Here is an 18418-nt window from a genome sequence, read left to right as displayed (position 1 = left end):
AATTAACTATACAGTCAGGTTGTGGTTATGTACCGGGTTGAGATGAGCTCGGACAAGGTGAGACAGGATATTGCAGGGTTGCCCAACCCGCGGCCCGCGAACTCTAGGACTGAAGATTGTATCAATGTTTGGTAGTTCATACATGTACGAAAGTGCTTTTTCGACTATGAAGCATGTGAAAAACCAATTAAGAAACTATCTTTCGGGTGTGCCTCTTCTTTGCGGCCCGCCAACTCTCTATCTTGGTCTCTTGTGGCCCTCGGGTGCACAAAGGTTGGACAACCCTGGGATATTATTACCAACCTTGCCTTCCCCAACCCGGTACATAACCAGAGATAATAGTTATTTGATACAAAGTATACTCAGAGAAACTAGTCAGTCCAAATAGAGATAATAGTTATTTGAGACAAAGTATACTCAGGGAAACTAGTCAGTCCAAATAGTTCTGGTACCATCTCGTCCCTATCGCGGATTCTAAGTATACCTAGTCAGTTAGTAGGTATAGTGAGTCATCCAATCAGTCTGACAGACAGAACAAAAATCCACAGTAGATCATTAATCAGTATCGGACTATCGGGGAGGAAATCGAGGACTGATACTGATGAACTGACGCCTATAACTCCATTGTAGATATACTTTGGTGCTTTTTTTTATGCTGATTAATCAACAACAGGTACCACAACCCGAAACACGCTAGATCAAAAATCTAGTAACATTGAAGCGCAAATTTTATTATTTTGTTTCAGTAGTATTTATTTTGTCGCCGTTTTTATTTCACAGCAATAACGGCTACATTTGACTCATGTTCTGTGTCGTAGTCGTAGCACGCCCAGCAAATAGAAACAGAAATACCTATAATGTCAGACCAAATTTATTTGCTAGGTAGGTACTTCATAAAAAAAAGTAAGTACTTACCTATCACTGTCTTGGCAGAAAAATTGATATAAAAATTTCATTTAATGATATGATTTCTAACAAGGGGACTGTAGTCAAATTAGTTACTTGCTATCACTGTAGCATTTTTTTTTTTTTTTTTTATTTCACAGCAATAACGGCTACATTTGACTCATGTTCTGTGTCGTAGCATGCCCAGCAAATAGAAATAATAAAAGAGCCATAAACCGACAAAAGAAATTCCGTGGACACCAGGGACGTAAGGGGCTAAGTGGACACAGAGGAGGTAAGGGGCTAATACAAAGGTTATCTTGAAGAGTGAATTGATCTAATTACCAATATTTGCAATTAACTAACATACCAGTCAAATTAGACTCTCAATAAATCAAACGTCATTATTTTCCTCCGTTTTCACTTTCATGTCTTGAGTGAAAAATATTGATTCCTTCGACTCGATTTTTGTACAGTTCTAATTAGGGGAAACATTGTTTTTTTTTCGTCTGAAAAGAGAAAGCTCAACCGCCAACGCCCAACCAAAAAGTCAACCGCCGACGGTAACTAACGTAAAAGACGAAAGTTGTCTGTCAAATTTGTACCTTTTCGACGCCCTGCATATTGTTGAGAGTAATTTTACCTAAAGAAATAGACAAAGAAATAGAGCCGGCCTAGTTTGCTTGGAGGGTAGAGCGTCTGCCTTGTAAGCGCTAGGTCGCGGGTTCCGACCACCGCCCGGGACGGATTTTAACCTAAACAGATATGGATCGTTCTTGGAACCGCTGCCGCTGGCTTTCTCATATCCTGCGTTTCTTCTCTCTCCGCTTTTGGAACGATAAGACCTTGGCATTTACAGTTTCCTCTATGAAACCTGTGGGGTCGAGTGGATTGGAACACATCATAATTATGTCTTCAGGCACACTCCATTTGTCAAGCGTCTAGGTTTATTCCTTGGTTTTGGCCCTTGAGATTTCATTTGAACCAATTACTGATAAAAATTTGTAGTACGTTAGAGCAGGGTTGTCCAACCTTAGGGCACCCGAGGGCCGCAAGAGACCAACTTACTGAGTTAGGCACATTTGTCAAGGTAGCAATCTTAATAATGTCAACAAAAACATACAACAAACAATTGTTGTATGTCATTATTTAAATACATCATACTAACTACATCAATAGCATTCTCTTATAATGCATTGTGCTGGTTGTGGATGCAGATACTGCAGACAATGCCAGTAGTCATCAAAATAATTATGCCAGACACTGTGGACTGTGAGTACCTATGTAAGTACACAGTACCTACTCATTACAAACAAACCTGGTTATGAGAGATAGTGTCTCTTTCATCCAGGTTTAACTGTACTATTTCTTCTACAATGCCTAGATATGACAATATCAATGTGTACAAACATCAACAATATCAACATACAGCCATGTCAACAGGTAGGTATTAAAAAGAGAATAAAGAGTAAAAACATCATAGGTATGGTGGTATAGGACAGACAGATACCTATATCAATGTTGTTTACTTCTACCATGATTGCTTACTTACAAGTCACATTAAATAAATAATATGTCCAAGTACCATTTTTTCTTATGTGCTCGTTATTTACAAACCAGAAATACCTATAATGTCAGACCAAATTTATTTGCTAGGTAGGTACTTCATAAAAAAAAGTAAGTACTTACCTATCACTGTCTTGGCAAGAAAAATTGATATAAAAATTCATTTAATGATATGCTTTCTAACAAGGGGACTGTAGTCAAATTAGTTACTTGCTATCACTGTAGCATTTTTTTTATTTTTTTTTTTCTACAAAACCAGTACAATGCTGAGGAACAGGCCACAAGACAGGTACCTAACTTTTTTTTCTGAACTAAATTTGAGTTATAATATGTAATAAAGTCCCATGTGGTAACATAATTGATTTTGCAGTGAAACATGGGTACACTGCTAGCTTCTAAAGTTCGTACTGGTTTTAGCGCTGTGGTCAAGGCGCTCGCCTCGTAAACAGGAGGGCGCAGATTCGATTCCCGCCTCGGGTGGATTTTATCCTTATCAGGTACGTTCTCGCAACGGTTGGGTTTCTCCTGTTTTCCTTCTCTCCTCGCTTTCGGGATAATGAGACGTTAGCAGTTACAGTTCCCTTTATCAAACTTCTTCAAAATAATAATAACGAAAATACTAGTCTAATAATCGCCGCCGGTATTCTCAATTTCAGAATCTGGAGAATGAGAAGAGTCTACTATACGATCACATGAAGGAGGAACTGGAGGAGAAAATTCGACGCCTTGAAGAAGACAGGAACAGTGTCGACATTAACGCCGACCTGTGGTTCTTCGAGCATAACAAGCGGGGATCGAACCAGAACCCTCTGTCTAGCAAGCGAGGACCGAAGGGATTCAACCGTATGAAATCTAGACGGAAAGCGGTGACCGTGTCAGGACCTTATATTGTTTATATGCTGAGGGATGAAGAGATTATTGAAGACTGGACTATCATTAAGAAGGCGATGAGTCAGAGGAAGTGCGATCTCACGTATTAAACTACAGCACCTAACAGCCCGTTCCCACTTATTCGGGGAAAAAATCGTGTGTAGTGGGAACACTCTCATTTAAATTACATTGCCCACAGCACATTTTGTGTCGTTCGGAAAAAAAAGTCGTGTCGTGTGTAATGGGAACACTCATTTAAATTACATTGCCTACAGGGCATTGGGGAAAAAAATCGGATGAAACCCACCACAGGTGGTTACGGGCTCTAACTGGGAGGTATTGTGTCTCTTACTCATCTGATGAGAGACATACTACTTAATGGGCGTGCTATCGCTCAGACCCGTAAAGTTCAATGTAGATGTCGTTCGGAAAAAAAAGTCGTGTCGTGTGTAATGGGAACACTCATTTAAATTACATTGCCTACAGGGCATTGGGGAAAAAAATCGGATGAAACCCACCACAGGTGGTTACGGGCTCTAACTGGGAGGTATTGTGTCTCTTACTCATCTGATAAGAGACATACTACTTAATGGGCGTGCTATCGCTCAGACCCGTATAGTTCAATGTAGCTGTTGTCTCATTGTTGCGAAATCAGAACGGGGGTGAAACACTCTTCCCCTCTTTTTTGATTTTGTGTCGTTCGGAAAAAAAAGTCGTGTCGTGTGTAATGGGAACACTCATTTAAATTACATTGCCTACAGGGCATTGGGGAAAAAATCGGATGAAACCCACCACAAGTGGTTACGGGCTCTAACTGGGAGGTATTGTGTCTCTTACTCATCTGATGAGAGACATACTACTTAATGGGCGTGCTATCGCTCAGACCCGTAAAGTTCAATGTAGCTGTTGTCTCATTGTTGCGAAATCAGAACGGGGTGAAACACTCTTCCTCTCTTTTTTGTCTCCTGCAAATGAATATTTCTACTAGCAGTCTAGTAAACTGTAGAACTCGCCCGAAAAGGGTCCCTACGCCCCATAGGTTGGGACGGATTTAGAGTAGGTACTCTTGATGAACAGGCTGTTGTCCCTTTGGATGGCCTGGGATTTGAAATTGAAAATGCATCTGACCACTTAATGATGAGAATTTTAGGTAGGAAATACCTTGACAAAAACATCACCCACTAGTAGTTGTTACTTGCCTCTTGATATTCTTTTGATTATATGTTCTTTCTATTCTATTCTTGAATCTAGGATTCTATTTAGAACCCACCAAATCTTTTATTTATTTTTTTCTCTAATGGATATGTCTAATATCCAATAATGATGAGAATTTTAGGTAGGAAATACCTTGACAAAAACATCACCCACTAGTAGTTGTTACTAGCCTCTTGATATTCTTTTGATTATAATATGTTCTTTCTATTCTATTCTTGAATCTAGGATTCTATTTAGAATCCACCAAATCTTTTATTTATTTTTTTTTTTCTCTAATGGATATGCCTAGTATCCAATTTTACTTGGGAAGAATTTTGAAGATCCGATAACGCAACATGTTTCTGGTTCTTTTACTTAAAAGTTCATGCCATATTCTAAAGTTTATATGTAGTTTCTCACTGCACCAAACAACAGCTTACAATAAATAAAAATATGAATGAAAAAATATTATAGAATAAAACACCCCTTAATAACTGCCGAATTAGTACCTATACCTAATTATTATAGAAAAAAATGAAATTTCAAATTTCAGCAATTTTTATGGCGTACAGGGCCACATGTAAATGTAATTCACTTTTAACTACTACAGAGACTACACCCCTGCTCCACACTACGAAAGACTTCTGAATTTATTCCAGAATTGCAAAATGACGAACACGGAAACGAAAGCCGAAACAGCGAGACACAAGTTCTTGACTAAAAAGCTGAGAACTTTCAGAACAAAAGAAAATGATCGGGAAAAATTCTACGTGGGAAGATATGAAGATATGAGAAAGTGTAGTGCGGGGAGAGAAGTAAGGAAGCAACCGAAGAAATGGCCATGCACGAAATGGGTCCCCGGTTTTTTCCCCTCCTCCTTCTTTCTTTTTCTCCTTCTTCATCTCCTTCCCCCTCTTCTTCTGGGTTGGAATAGCAAAGGTTAAGTGCGAAGGGCATCTACTCGTAAAATTTGTAGCCAAAACCAAGTGATAACCCAAAGCAATCATCCTAGTTAGGGCTGGAGGCTGACGAAAAGCGCCGACCCCGTCTGTACACGGGAAAGGGCGAAGAAAAAGTTGGCTAGTATCCTCACGCCACTTTTTAATTCCCTATGAGTCTCTAGGTGGGTAAGTAGGTGCAAAAGGAAACGCCTTTGTCCAATAAAATGTGCTCATTAATGAAATATCTTTTCGCTAATATACGAGCTAAAATATTTTTTTACAAGAGACTACAACTAATACGACAAAACGTGTCCCTTTTTCTTGGTCCTGATAAAACTTGTGAAAAAAGTTTTGGGACCCAATTCGGCACTTCCGTCACGAAGACACTCTTGCTCCCTCTCTCTGACTCTTGCTCCCCCATCTTGAGGGAATATAAAAGCAGGAAAAGAAAACATTGGAAAATGCGGAGGTTGGGATTGACCTCGAAAAAAACCTTTAGCATTTTCCTTATTCAACTTAGCATTATTCTGCCCTGCTTATTCAAAAGCCCCCTCTCTCCCCTTTCCTGCACCGGTGACCTATCAATAAAATTGCTAAAGGTACTTACTTAACTGTATACCTAATGTGTATGTATTTACCTATGGAAAAACTTGGCCTTGAAAGTCAGTGTTATGTACTAATGATTGCCCATAGCATGTCTACATAATAAATAGGTACCAAATTATGTAGAATTGTAGAATCGAGGCTTGCGGTAGGTAAAGGTATAGATATCTATTTCGATAATATCCGGTAAATGATGAGAATTTTAGGTAGGAAATACCTTGACAAAAACATCACCCACTAGTAGTTGTTACTAGCCTCTTGATATTCTTTTGATTATATGTTCTTTCTATTCTATTCTTGAATCTAGGATTCTATTTAGAATCCACCAAATCTTTTATTTATTTTTTTCTCTAATGGATATGCCTAATATCCAATATGTATATGGCTCGGAAAATGTTTAAATCAATTACCTACCTAATGAGAATAACATGATACTTAGTACTACTTATCAGTATTATACTAAAGTAGTTAAATAAAATGTATAGGTATCTGAAAATACCTATAAAAACAGTTCTGTTAGGTACCATATAGTTTTATCTTGATCCCATGTTTTTTTTTCTTCGTAAATTTGTTTAACAATGTAGCAGTTGTTTCATTGCTACGAAATAAAAACGGCGGTGGAACACTCATTTTTTTTTTTTCTTTTCTTTTTTAAGAAAAAAAAAATACGAACGGTAGTATACAATTTAATGTTTGACATTTCCAATCTGTTTATTTTTTATTGTATAAAGCTATAAAGTCTTATGAATTCCTGTATTACTCTTTGTTATTTTTGTACACATTCAAACTGTCTTTTTACTTCTCCACTAGGTCCTTTAGCCAGTTTTAGCACACAGGGATAATGCAAACCACTCTGTCTGCAAAGGTGCAAAGTTTATCTTATAGATTTGTTACCATCAAAAAATGTTTTTACAAATGAGTAGGTAGGTACTGAAATTAACACCACATATTTTCAAGCTCACTAAACTTCAGAAACACACCGTGATAAATGAAAGGTAAGTTGTCCGCTTATCAGTAAAATAAAGGATATAATGATAAGCGAGAATATCGAGACCTACCTCTTATCTCTTATCAAAAATTTAAAATGAGTAAAAAATTAAAAATTTAAATAATCGAGATCAAGAATCAGATCATTCTAATTTGCAACGTTGCCAGTTAGTCAAAATACGTGCTCATTATGCTCCAAAGAATGAGTTGGGGCGCGTTAATATGCGCGTTAATCGTCTCATGATTAGCGATAGCGACTATTCTAGGCTTACTAATTTTTCCCGTTTGTAGGGTTTTTTACTTTCTATTATTTTAACAGCTTTTCACGTAGGAACAGGCATTTGAAATCAATTTTTTTTAACAGACAGATAATTATTATATTTTAATATTATGCTCATCACCTATTGTTCAAAAACTATGCTCGCTTTGGCAACGTCCATGGAGGTTAGAAGGGAGTGGATTGCGCTGTTGCCAGAAGTCTTGTTTTAACAAGTGGGCTGTGTTGAAGCGTTACGCACATTGCGCATGCTTTTAAAATCAGTGCGCAACTTTTTTTGTAAACAAAACGAAATAAATTTTCTGGGAAAAGTGGGAAAGTGTTTTCCTGCAAATAAATCCCTGTATTCCTGTTTATTAGGAAAATCTGATAAACCAAGGCAAGGAAACAAGTAATTCTAAAGAACCGCTAAAAGGCTTCATTTACTTGGACCAAGGATTAGCTGTGTTCCAAGGTATGTAGACCATCTTACAAGTCCAATCATCAGTTCATCAATGTAGACCCTTCTTTTAGAACAGAAATATTATCCCACATTTAGCTCTCTGTAGCAAATTTTTTATATCTTGGGTCTATAAAGTCTCATAAATGTGCTTGACTACATCCTTACTTGATTGCTTAACCCACAAAGTCCAGTTTAACCTAACCCTAGAATAACAATAATCACTGCTCTAATTGTGAAAACTCCCTTTTGCATTTAACCTAAATGTAGAAGTTTGTAGAACCTAAATGTAGAAGCACTTAGAAGTTTAGATTAAGCTTAGGATAAGAAATTCTTTGTAAAAAATTGATACCAAATAAAACATACCTGTACCTATAATACCACTGGTCACTGCTCATTTGTGCTAGTTCCTTTGGTAGCAATCTTCCACTGACGTATCTTCTGCACAAGTTCCTACGGATCTACCTACTTGATTGCTGATAGTCAAGAGCTGTAGGTGTCCACAACGGAGAACCAAACATCGTCCATAGCCTCATACCAACCCAAGAAAAAACAAACCATGCTGTTGAATAGTAGTGTCCTCAATGGACCACTGACCATAGCTCGTAGAAAATCAAGAAATTTTTCTGGGATGTTCTTGGCAAGGGTCTATGGTCATTGTTTTGGATGCATACTAAGATATACCATCTGACCAAACCCCCAACATGTGGATATTGCATGCCAATGGGCAAGAATCTGAATGGCTATACCTACCTCTGCCAGTAATTTGGTATCAATGTAGGTACTTATCCAAATATTTGTTCATCAGGAGCGTTTCATCTCTTTAGGTCTTTACACTATGTGCGTTTTACCCTTCAGTGGCAAAATACCCACCAGATCCAGCCTGAATGAAGCCATGAAGAAGAGAAGTGGTGTCACATACATTTCTGTTAGAAAGGGTGGGATTTTCTTGTTACTTTTACTTTATATCCTTTCTAATATCATTAAGTTTAGAGAAGAGACAGAGGGGTATTAAGTACATGTAACAAATACCTGCTCTTGGAAAAGAAAAGAAAAAGCTATGTGCTATACCTTGAGCACAAATCTGTATGAAATTTTGTTCACTTGTTCACATAGGAATCTAGTTACTCACCCACACAGGATAACGGCGAAGCATTGCACAATGGCTGGATAGAGATTATCCAGCTCCACCGATGTGTCCAAACTATCTCCCTCTGGGAAATCATGATAGTTCATACCAAGCTGTGAGAGAGACGATGAACTCCCTAGGCCGAGGTGTCTGGAACGTCCAAACTATCTCCCTCTGGGAAATCATGATAGTTCATACCAAGCTGTGAGAGAGACGATGAACTCCCTAGGCCGAGGTGTCTGGAATACGAGAGAGATAGAAGATCAAATTTGATTGAACGAACAATGTGTGTTCCAAGTTTTTGTTTGAGAGAGAAAGCGAAAGAAATATAGGGAGAGAGAAAGAGACTGGGATAAAAGATTTTGAGAAAAAGATAGTGAATGAGAGAGAGTAGGAGAGCGTGAAATAAAATGGAGGAAGAGATAAAAGGGGGGTACCATATGACTTCATTATAAAACAGATTTATTTTCATTCCCATTTAAACAATCTAGCCCTCCTTAAGGCCTTTGCATGATGTCAATCATGTCATGGAAGATCAACAGTGAAAGAACTTTCAGAGAGTATATTAGCGATGTTGTTGTAAAGTAAGATATCCAAATTACTAAAGCACCAAATTCAACCAGACATAAGTAATCATAATCAAAGTGGCAAACTTGGGCAGGGAACGGTCATAAACCGGTTGGTAACGTGATAATTATGCACTCGAAAATAATTAGATATACCTAACTTACACAATACCAACAAAAAATTTAATGAAATACCCAAGATAACCAATCACGCTAACAAGAAGTCAATACTTTCTCATTACCTGTACCTGGTAATGAGAAAGGTAATGTTAGGTTCCATATATGTACCTAATTAGCTAATTACATATCAATAATATGCAATATTAATAAAAGATATGTAATAAAGAGTGGATACTTTTTTTATGAATTATTCAGGGTAAAAATGTACCCATTCCCCATAATAAGTCAAAATATATTAAGACCTTAATTAGACTGCAGGGGAAAGTAAAAAACTTTTCAGGCCTATCAGCAGGATAGGATAAAGTATATTCTATTCTATTGGGTTGAATACCAACAAAAAATTAAATGAAATACCCAAGATAACCAATCACGCTAACAAGAAGTCAATACTTTCTCATTACCTGTACCTGGTAACGAGAAAGGTAATGTTAGGTTCCATATATGTACCTAATTACATATCAATAATATGTAATATTAATAAAAGATATGTAATAAAGAGTGGATACTTTTTTTTTTATGAATTATTCAGGGTAAAAATGTACCCATTCCCCATAATAAGTCAAAATATATTAAGACCTTAATTAGACTGCAGGGGAAAGTAAAAAACTTTTCAGGCCTATCAGCAGGATAGGATAAATAAAGTATATTCTATTCTATTGGGTTAACTGAGTTAGGCACATTTGTCAAGGTAGCAATCTTAATAATGTCAACAAAAACATACAACAAACAATTGTTGTATGTCATTATTTAAATATGTCATACTAACTACATCAATAGCATTCTCTTATAATGCATTGTGCTGGTTGTGGATGCAGATACTGCAGACTATGCCAGTAGTCATCAAAATAATTATGCCAGACACTGTGGACTGTGAGTACCTATGTAAGTACACAGTACCTACTCATTACAAACAAACCTGGTTATGAGAGATAGTGTCTCTTTCATCCAGGTTTAACTGTACTATTTCTTCTACAATGCCTAGATATGACAATATCAATGTGTACAAACATCAACAATATCAACATACAGCCATGTCAACAGGTAGGTATTAAAAAGAGAATAAAGAGTAAAAACATCATAGGTATGGTGGTATAGGACAGACAGATACCTATATCAATGTTGTTTACTTCTACCATGATTGCTTACAAGTCACATTAAATAAATAATATGTCCAAGTACCATTTTTTCTTATCTATAGGACAGACAGATACCTATATCAATGTTGTTTACTTCTACCATGATTGCTTACAAGTCACATTAAATAAATAATATGTCCAAGTAGGTACCATTTTTTCTTATGTTATCAAACCTCTTCAAAATAATAATAACGAAAATACTAGTCTAATAATCGCCGCCGGTATTCTCAATTTCAGAATCTGGAGAATGAGAAGAGTCTACTATACGATCACATGAAGGAGGAACTGGAGGAGAAAATTCGACGCCTTGAAGAAGACAGGAACAGTGTCGACATTAACGCCGACCTGTGGTTCTTCGAGCATAACAAGCGGGGATCGAACCAGAACCCTCTGTCTAGCAAGCGAGGACCGAAGGGATTCAACCGTATGAAATCTAGACGGAAAGCGGTGACCGTGTCAGGACCTTATATTGTTTATATGCTGAGGGATGAAGAGATTATTGAAGACTGGACTATCATTAAGAAGGCGATGAGTCAGAGGAAATGCGATCTCACGTATTAAACAACAGCCCATTCCCACTTATTCGGGGAAAAAATCGTGTGTAGTGGGAACACTCTCATTTAAATTACATTGCCTACAGCACATTTTGTGTCGTTCGGAAAAAAAAAGTCGTGTCGTGTGTGATGGGAACACTCATTTAAATTACATTGCCTACAGGGCATTCATCGTGTGTCGTGGGAACACTCTCATTTAAATTACATTGCCTACAGCACATTTTGTGTCGTTCGGAGCGATGAGTCAGAGGAAGTGCGATCTCACGTATTAAACTACAGCACCTAACAGCCCGTTCCCACTTATTCGGGGAAAAAATCGTGTGTCGTGGGGACACTCTCATTTAAATTACATTGCCTACTGCTGGGGAGCAACATTTCTCTTCGCAATATCTATCCGGCTGTCGACATTTTTCTCTGTCTCTTTTGGAGAAACTGGAGAAAGAGGAAGAGAAGGAGGGGGAGGAGGGAGGGAGAAAGAGAGAGAAGGACTAGGAGAAAGAGAGAGAGGAGAAGATAGGAGATGGAGAAGGGGGACTTGGAAAAAGGTCAAAAAAGAAGGAGAGCATCAGTTTCTCGTCACAGACATACTAGGGAAGAGAAGAGAGGAGAGAGAAAAGAGAAGGGAGGGAGAGAAGACAAAGAAAAACGAGGGAGAGAGGGGAGGAGGCAGAAAAGGGAAGAGAGGGAGAGCGGACAAGAAGAAGTTATGGAGAGAGGACAAAAGAGACAAGGAGAAGGGAGAGAAGAAAAACAAAAAGAGAGGGGAGGTAACGGGGAAAAAGAAGGGGAGCGGACAAGAAGAAGTTATGGAGAGAGGACAAAAGAGACAAGGAGAAGGGAGAGAGGAAAAACAAAAAGAGAGGGGAGGTAATGGGGGAAAAAGAAGGGGGAAGATGGCCAAAGGGGAAGACACGATAAATGCCACAGATGTGGAGGGGGTGAGATGGGTGTGAATGAAAATGAGTGAGTGGGAGCAAGCTTTCTATTAAGCATACAGCACCAAACTTTTACTCTCAGGGGGTTTAAGCGTTCCGTGACCTTCTGAAGGTCATGATGGGTCCTGGACAGAGAAAGTGAAAGTTATGAGAACGTCCTTCTCAGACGAGGGTTGTGGGTCTGACCTTCTTAAGGTGTGTCCACCTGTCCACTAGTGTCCACACACAGTCGACGTCGACCGACATCGACTGAAACGGCCACCTCCGCCCTCCTCCTACCAGGATACGGCTCTGACGTTTACCAGAGGTCTTAAATACGGCCCTGAAGTCTTCCAGAGGTCTTGAGAGGCTTTGGCCTCGCGAGCAGATCTGTTACTTCATAGAGGACACACTTTTACCGTTACTCTCAGGGGGTTTAAGCGTTCCGTGACCTTCTGAAGGTCATGATGGGTCCTGGACAGAGAAAGTGAAAGTTATGAGAACGTCCTCCTCAGATGAGAGTTGTGGGTCTGACCTTCTTAAGGTGTGCCCACCTGTCCACACATAGTCAACGCCGATCGACATCGACTGAAACGGCCACCTCCGCCCTCCTCCTACCAAGATACGGCTCTGACATTTACCACAGGTCTTAAATACGCCCCTGAAGTCTTCCAGAGGTCTAGAGAGGCTTTGGCCTCGCGAGCAGATCTGTTGCTTCATAGAGGACACACTTTTACCGGCCAAAGCAACGGTCAGTTTTTCTTCCACGAGGGGGGGCAGTGATGAAACAGCAAAACTTTTTTTTCACATCTACCTACCTGTGTCAATATTATTTCTAACCGTTCATGGCACCTTTATCTGTCAACAGTCCACGGAGCCTTTGGCCTCAAAAATCCTCCTCCTCCCTCTCCCCCCCCCTTCCTCCTCGGCGAGCATAATTTTTACACAAACACCACGCATCATGAGAGTAGGTAGCTCCTCTAATTCCTAAGCAAATAGAAATTGAGAGTGGCAAGGGTCACTGTAGAGGTGGGATGAGATTGGTGTAGGTGAGACAAGTCCCACGGTAGAAAAGGAGTGCGAGGAGCCCTGCAGAGTTACAAAAGGCGGTGTACGTAGGTGATTTAAGTCCCGAGATTCTAAAGGGGTGCGAGGGGCCCTGCAGAGTTACAAAAGGCGGTGTACGTAGGTGATTTAAGTCCCGAGATTCTAAAGGGGTGCGAGGGGCCCTGCAGAGTTACAAAAGGCGGTGTACGTAGGTGATTTAAGTCCCGAGATTCTAAAGGGGTGCGAGGGGCCCTGCAGAGTTACAAAAGGCGGTGTACGTAGATGATTTAAGTCCCGAGATTCTAAAGGGGTGCGAGGGGCCCTGCAGAGTTACAAAAGGCGGTGTACGTAGGTGATTTAAGTCTCGAGATTCTGAAGGGGTGCGAGGGGCCCTGCAGAGTTACAAATGGCGGTGTACGTAGGTGATGATTTAAGTACCTGAAGAGGTGCCAAGTGAAGGCATCATAATAGGAAGGTAGGTAGATAGGTACCTACTGAAATAGGTATTAGTAAAGTACCTATTACATACCTAGGTAGTTATTTGTCTACCTTCTAAAAACTACCATGACACATCAATGATAGAGATAGGCAGGTAGTGTAGGGTAGGTAGGTAGGTAGCTAGTTTTTTATTTACTTTTTTTTTTTATTATTATTAATATTTTTTTTTTCCCCAAACAAACTTCCGTGTTCAATACTACATACTCGTACATAGGTATCAGCAGGCAGGTGGGGTAAAGGCACCCAAAGAGGGACACAGGACACCTCTGTTCTCCCTAGGGGGGCGAAGTTCCCTCTCCCCCGGCGTTCCAGAACGGAGGTTACGTTTTTTTTCCAATAAAAATCCAACGGGACCGGGACGCCAACGGGAACAAAAATGGAAACACAATACAATACATATTGCACTAAAAAGTTCCGAACGATTTTTCTCTTTCCGATTCCGAGAAGGACCGAGTTTGGCCGAAGGCAGGGGAATAACTGAAAAAGTTGTTGGTCTGTAAGTAGCCTTTCCCAAGCACAAAAATGGTGCCCCTCTCTTCCCAGACTTTATAACGGACAAAACACATGACTCAGATTTGTACAGACAATATGCTGTCCGGTAATAAAGTAACTATTCAAGTGTTTAACGCTCAAGTTGCAAAAAAAAGTTCCAACGTCTTTGCAAAAACAAATATTCAAGTTTCTGTTAGCTCCTGTGAAAATCTCATTGAATATATTCTAAAAGTCTAGCCATTCAGCGATCAGACAGTTACAATAGGCACTGAGCGGTCAGTGAACATCCAATAATAAACGTTATTGATGATATAAAAAATCTATCATAGAAATATTTCTTTTTTTTTTTTGGTCAGTGAACATCCAATAATAAACGTTATTGATGATATAAAAAATCTATCATAGAAATTTTCTTTTTTTTTTTTTGAAAGGAAACTTTCTTTGTATTGGCAACCAGATTTTTAAATTATTTTCTCACAGTGATAAAGTGGTGGGGGTAATCAGTGTCGACTTTGTGGGGGTGTAGAAAATATTAGACAATATAAAATTTAATCAAAAAATTATACTCGTAATACGAATCAGGGTCTAGGGGTGGTGTGATGAAGGGTAGAGAGTTGCTCCATTCAAATTATGACGTCAGAGCATTGAACCGTTTTCTCCTATTTTTTTTCTTTTCCTCTCCAAAATATTACTATTATCTTCAACCTCCTGTGCAAAATAGGTACCTAATTGGACATTTTTCTAACTAACTAGTAGTGCAGATTTCTGGCTAGAAGTAAATGAAAGGAAAAATCAAATTCCAGCAGCAATAGCAACAAACAGGTCTTTTTCGACTGATCTTGTGGGACCCGCCACCACTGAAGTATTGGTGGAGATATTTGTATGAAATGAATGGGGAGGTTTGTAACATCCAGCAGCAATAGCAACAAACAGGTCTTTTTCGACTGATCTTGTGGGACCCGCCACCACTGAAGTATTGGTGGAGATATTTGTATGAGATGAATGGGGAGGTTTGTAACTTTTTTTTTCCTAATAGAAACAAGATTGATTCACTTTCCTTTTCAATAGAAAGCGATTCAAAGTTTATAAAGAAAAGAGAAGACAAAGATTCGAAGGAGAGTAGGTAGGAGATAAAATTGATTGTGCGAATATAGTTCGCTATAGAAAATTTCTTAACGGATAATCTATCACCCAACATAATGCTTTCAGCAAAAAGCTTGATCAGCTTGTTTTTTTTTCTGTAGCCGTTGATACTGGTAGTTTTGTTTTGGAACGCCATAAAAGTTACTCTTTGTTGTCATTTAGCTTACATTTCAGAAAAGAACCTGTAATACGTACTTCTGTAACTCAAGTCAGGTGAATTTTCAATCATTTGTCATCACAATTTTTATTGTATTGTTAATACACATTATATACAATTTACAAATAATGACACAATTTACAATAAACGATGGCGAAAAACAGGTATACGTAACTAGAGACTAAGTTTACATTAATGATTCGAGATTACATTAAACATTACAAAGATTAAAGATTACATTAAAGATTAGATATATCTATTTCATTATGGTTATCTATTTCCTTCGATAGCAGACATAGTGCTATCGAGTAGGTACTTCATTTTCTACTAGTTACAATAAATCCACCATAAAAATCAAGGAAAATCATATTTTTACAAATCGCTATTTTACCTTCGAGTCACGATGTCTTCTTTTGTTAAATAAGGCGTTTAGCTCCAACTACGGAAATTAACTGATTTTTGAAAGTACATAAAAAAGGGTGTTACGTACGATGAAAAATAAATTTGGGTTCTTCCCAGACTGCTGTGCTTTCGTGCTACATATTATTACGTATTACTCGTATATTATCCCTTAAGCTGTAAACTAGATTACAAGGTATTAGCTAATTAGTAGTTAACCCAATTATTCTCAAAGGTTTGAACAACCTGGAAAGTTTTAACTACGAGTAAGAGTGGGATAATTTTATTTACGAGAATATGAGTAAAATTTGTGTTGTTTCGGTCGTTCCGAAGAAGTTGGAGTTATAAAATTTTCAACGTGCAAAGTGCAGCTCTGGAACCCAGAAGGTCAATTACGTGACTGTTCAAAATGTCAACAGAGATAATGGAAAGGTTAATTTTAAGAAAAAGTTCAAGCAGGTGTAGCTATCTAGTTGACCAAGGAACGTGTAAGTTATTCTCCCCTGTAGAGATGTGGAAACCCTGGAAATCCACATTAATTTGGTGTTTGCAGATTGCAATAAAAGGGACCTTCCCTAACTTGTTGACTCTGACAAAATTGCTAGATCCCAATACTTATTTCCCTTGGACCATAATTTTGAGATAATAATTTTTTCGTACCTCGTATGGGGTTTGAACCCTCTTGAATCCTCATTGAGGTCACCTTAGCCCAATTTTTACTGTAACTACCAGCTTTACTTGAGTTTCCAGGTCATTCTCCGATTCCTGTTTTAAATTCGTTTACATATTGAATTTCATATGATTGTTTGCACCCGAAAGAAGGCCCGGGGGGGGGGGGGGGGGGGGAGAGATCAAATGAGAAAGGAGAATAAAAATCGAGTAATAATTTAGAGGAGGAGGGTAGGTACCTAAGTGAACGGGAATGCGAGAATTTAAGCCAAAGAGAGGGAAAAAAGGACGACAAGAAGAATTTAATGTTTGATAAAAAGGAAGGTAAAATAAAATGCCTCATGTTCGAACATCGAAAACGTATAAATTCCATTTCTCTATATTCTGGATCTCCCTACTCCCTGAAGAAAATTAAAACCCTGTGCCAAAAAATTATGCTCGACATACGTTTTACGTTCTCGTTAAAGTTTTGTTTCCTAATCTTGGCAATTCATTTTATTTTGAACGAAAATAGAAAAAGTTCAAACAAAATTTCTGAACGTTGCAGTTTTCTCTAAGTTTGGAGGCATCTGGGCAGAGTAAAATATGCTACCAAGATACTATCTTTATAATGAGCAGAAGAAACTTAATTAAAAGAAAATTCTTCTCATTTCCATTTCAGGAAAAACACCCGCGTATTTTTCCCTTGGGAATATCTTAATTTAATTTTTTAATTTCATACTCTATTTCAATATAAAAAGTTTGTTCTAAGTATTCTAGATCGGATCAGTTTATTTTCTAAATATATCTATATATTTTAATTATCCTTTAAGTTAAACACAAACAAAAACTACCTAACTAAAGAAAATACTCGTAGGTATTAATCAGAAATGATGAAAGAGAATAACTCCCCTACAAAATTTCCTTAATTAATTATAACTTTGTTTTTCTTTACATTTAAATCTTCCAAAGTTTCTCTAACCAAGAACATGAACTTGGCATAACAATGGCGTAACTTAATTTGGGGAAATGCTTTACATACGAGTAAGTAATAGGTACCTAGAACTGTGGGTGAAATTCGTGAAAATTAGAATATTTAAGATTTCTATCTACAGGAATAAATAATGTAGTGGAAATAGGTAGGTAGTACCAAGAGGATATTTGAGCATACCTATTTCGCAGTATGTAGACAAATCTATTGGATAAGAACTCGCGATTTTCTTTTCTGAAATTTATTCAGCCATTAATTATCCAAAATTAGAAGAAAAACCTATAAGAACATTAAAGAAAGATCTTCTTTTGTAAAAATTAATGGAAAGTAAACACGGAAGAAAATCGGAAAGCTGAGACTTGAGGAAATTATTATTATTATTATTATTATTATTATTATTATTATTATTTTCGAAAATATCGGATTACAAGGTATGTTAGACAGGGATTTCGGCTTCCTTTGTTGTAAAAATAACTTTTTGACCCCATCATCCTTATCGTAAGAGTCCTTTGTTCTTCCTTTCTTTCTTCACTTCATTGTGAACTTTGGATCTTTATTTAACGTAAAAAGTCGCTATTATGTGAATGATATTTTCTGGAAGGGAGGTGCTGAATCACTGTTGAAACGACAGAGGTGAATAATCTTGTACTCGTAGGTACATATATACGTATTTAACTACTTGAAACTTCAAATACGAGTATGGGAGGGAGTGGGGATGATGTTTTTCTATTTGATATATTTTGGTCCAATATAAAAGATTTTGTGCATTTAAAATAAATTGTAGGTAACTACCTTTTTTCAA

The 18418-nt window shown here is 37.9% G+C and overlaps 2 protein-coding genes across 2 annotated transcripts; both read left to right on the top strand.

Annotated features, from left to right (window-relative positions):
- Positions 1–2705: 2705 nt before the first annotated feature.
- On the top strand, positions 2706–3538 carry LOC103510805 (breast cancer metastasis-suppressor 1-like protein). The gene is made up of 2 exons (XM_008475498.3): positions 2706–2740; positions 3108–3538. Exon 2 carries the CDS (start codon positions 3144–3146, stop codon positions 3429–3431), a length of 288 nt encoding a protein of 95 aa, XP_008473720.1. The 5' UTR covers positions 2706–2740; positions 3108–3143; the 3' UTR covers positions 3432–3538.
- Positions 3539–5183: 1645 nt separating this feature from the next.
- Positions 5184–11431, top strand: LOC103510953 (breast cancer metastasis-suppressor 1-like protein). The gene is made up of 2 exons (XM_008475665.3): positions 5184–5330; positions 11011–11431. The coding sequence occupies exons 1-2, from the start codon at positions 5184–5186 to the stop codon at positions 11332–11334; spliced, it is 471 nt and encodes a 156-aa protein (XP_008473887.1). The 3' UTR covers positions 11335–11431.
- The last annotated feature ends 6987 nt before the right edge of the window (positions 11432–18418 follow it).

Source organism: Diaphorina citri, unplaced genomic scaffold (assembly GCF_000475195.1).
Source record: "Diaphorina citri unplaced genomic scaffold, Diaci psyllid genome assembly version 1.1 scaffold29, whole genome shotgun sequence".
NCBI classification, from domain to species: domain Eukaryota; kingdom Metazoa; phylum Arthropoda; class Insecta; order Hemiptera; family Psyllidae; genus Diaphorina; species Diaphorina citri.
Note: the sequence above shows the minus strand (reverse complement) of the source record. Positions and strands in the feature narration are given on the sequence as shown.

Excerpts from the sequence above, each read along its gene's own strand:
- LOC103510805 (XM_008475498.3), top strand. The coding sequence starts at position 3,144 with ATGAAGGAGGAACTGGAGGAGAAAATTCGACGCCTTGAAGAAGACAGG.
- LOC103510953 (XM_008475665.3), top strand. The coding sequence starts at position 5,184 with ATGACGAACACGGAAACGAAAGCCGAAACAGCGAGACACAAGTTCTTG. Across the intron at positions 5,331-11,010 it reads AGTGTAGTGCGGGGAGAGAA|AATCTGGAGAATGAGAAGAG; the intron begins GTAAGGAAGCAA and ends TCTCAATTTCAG.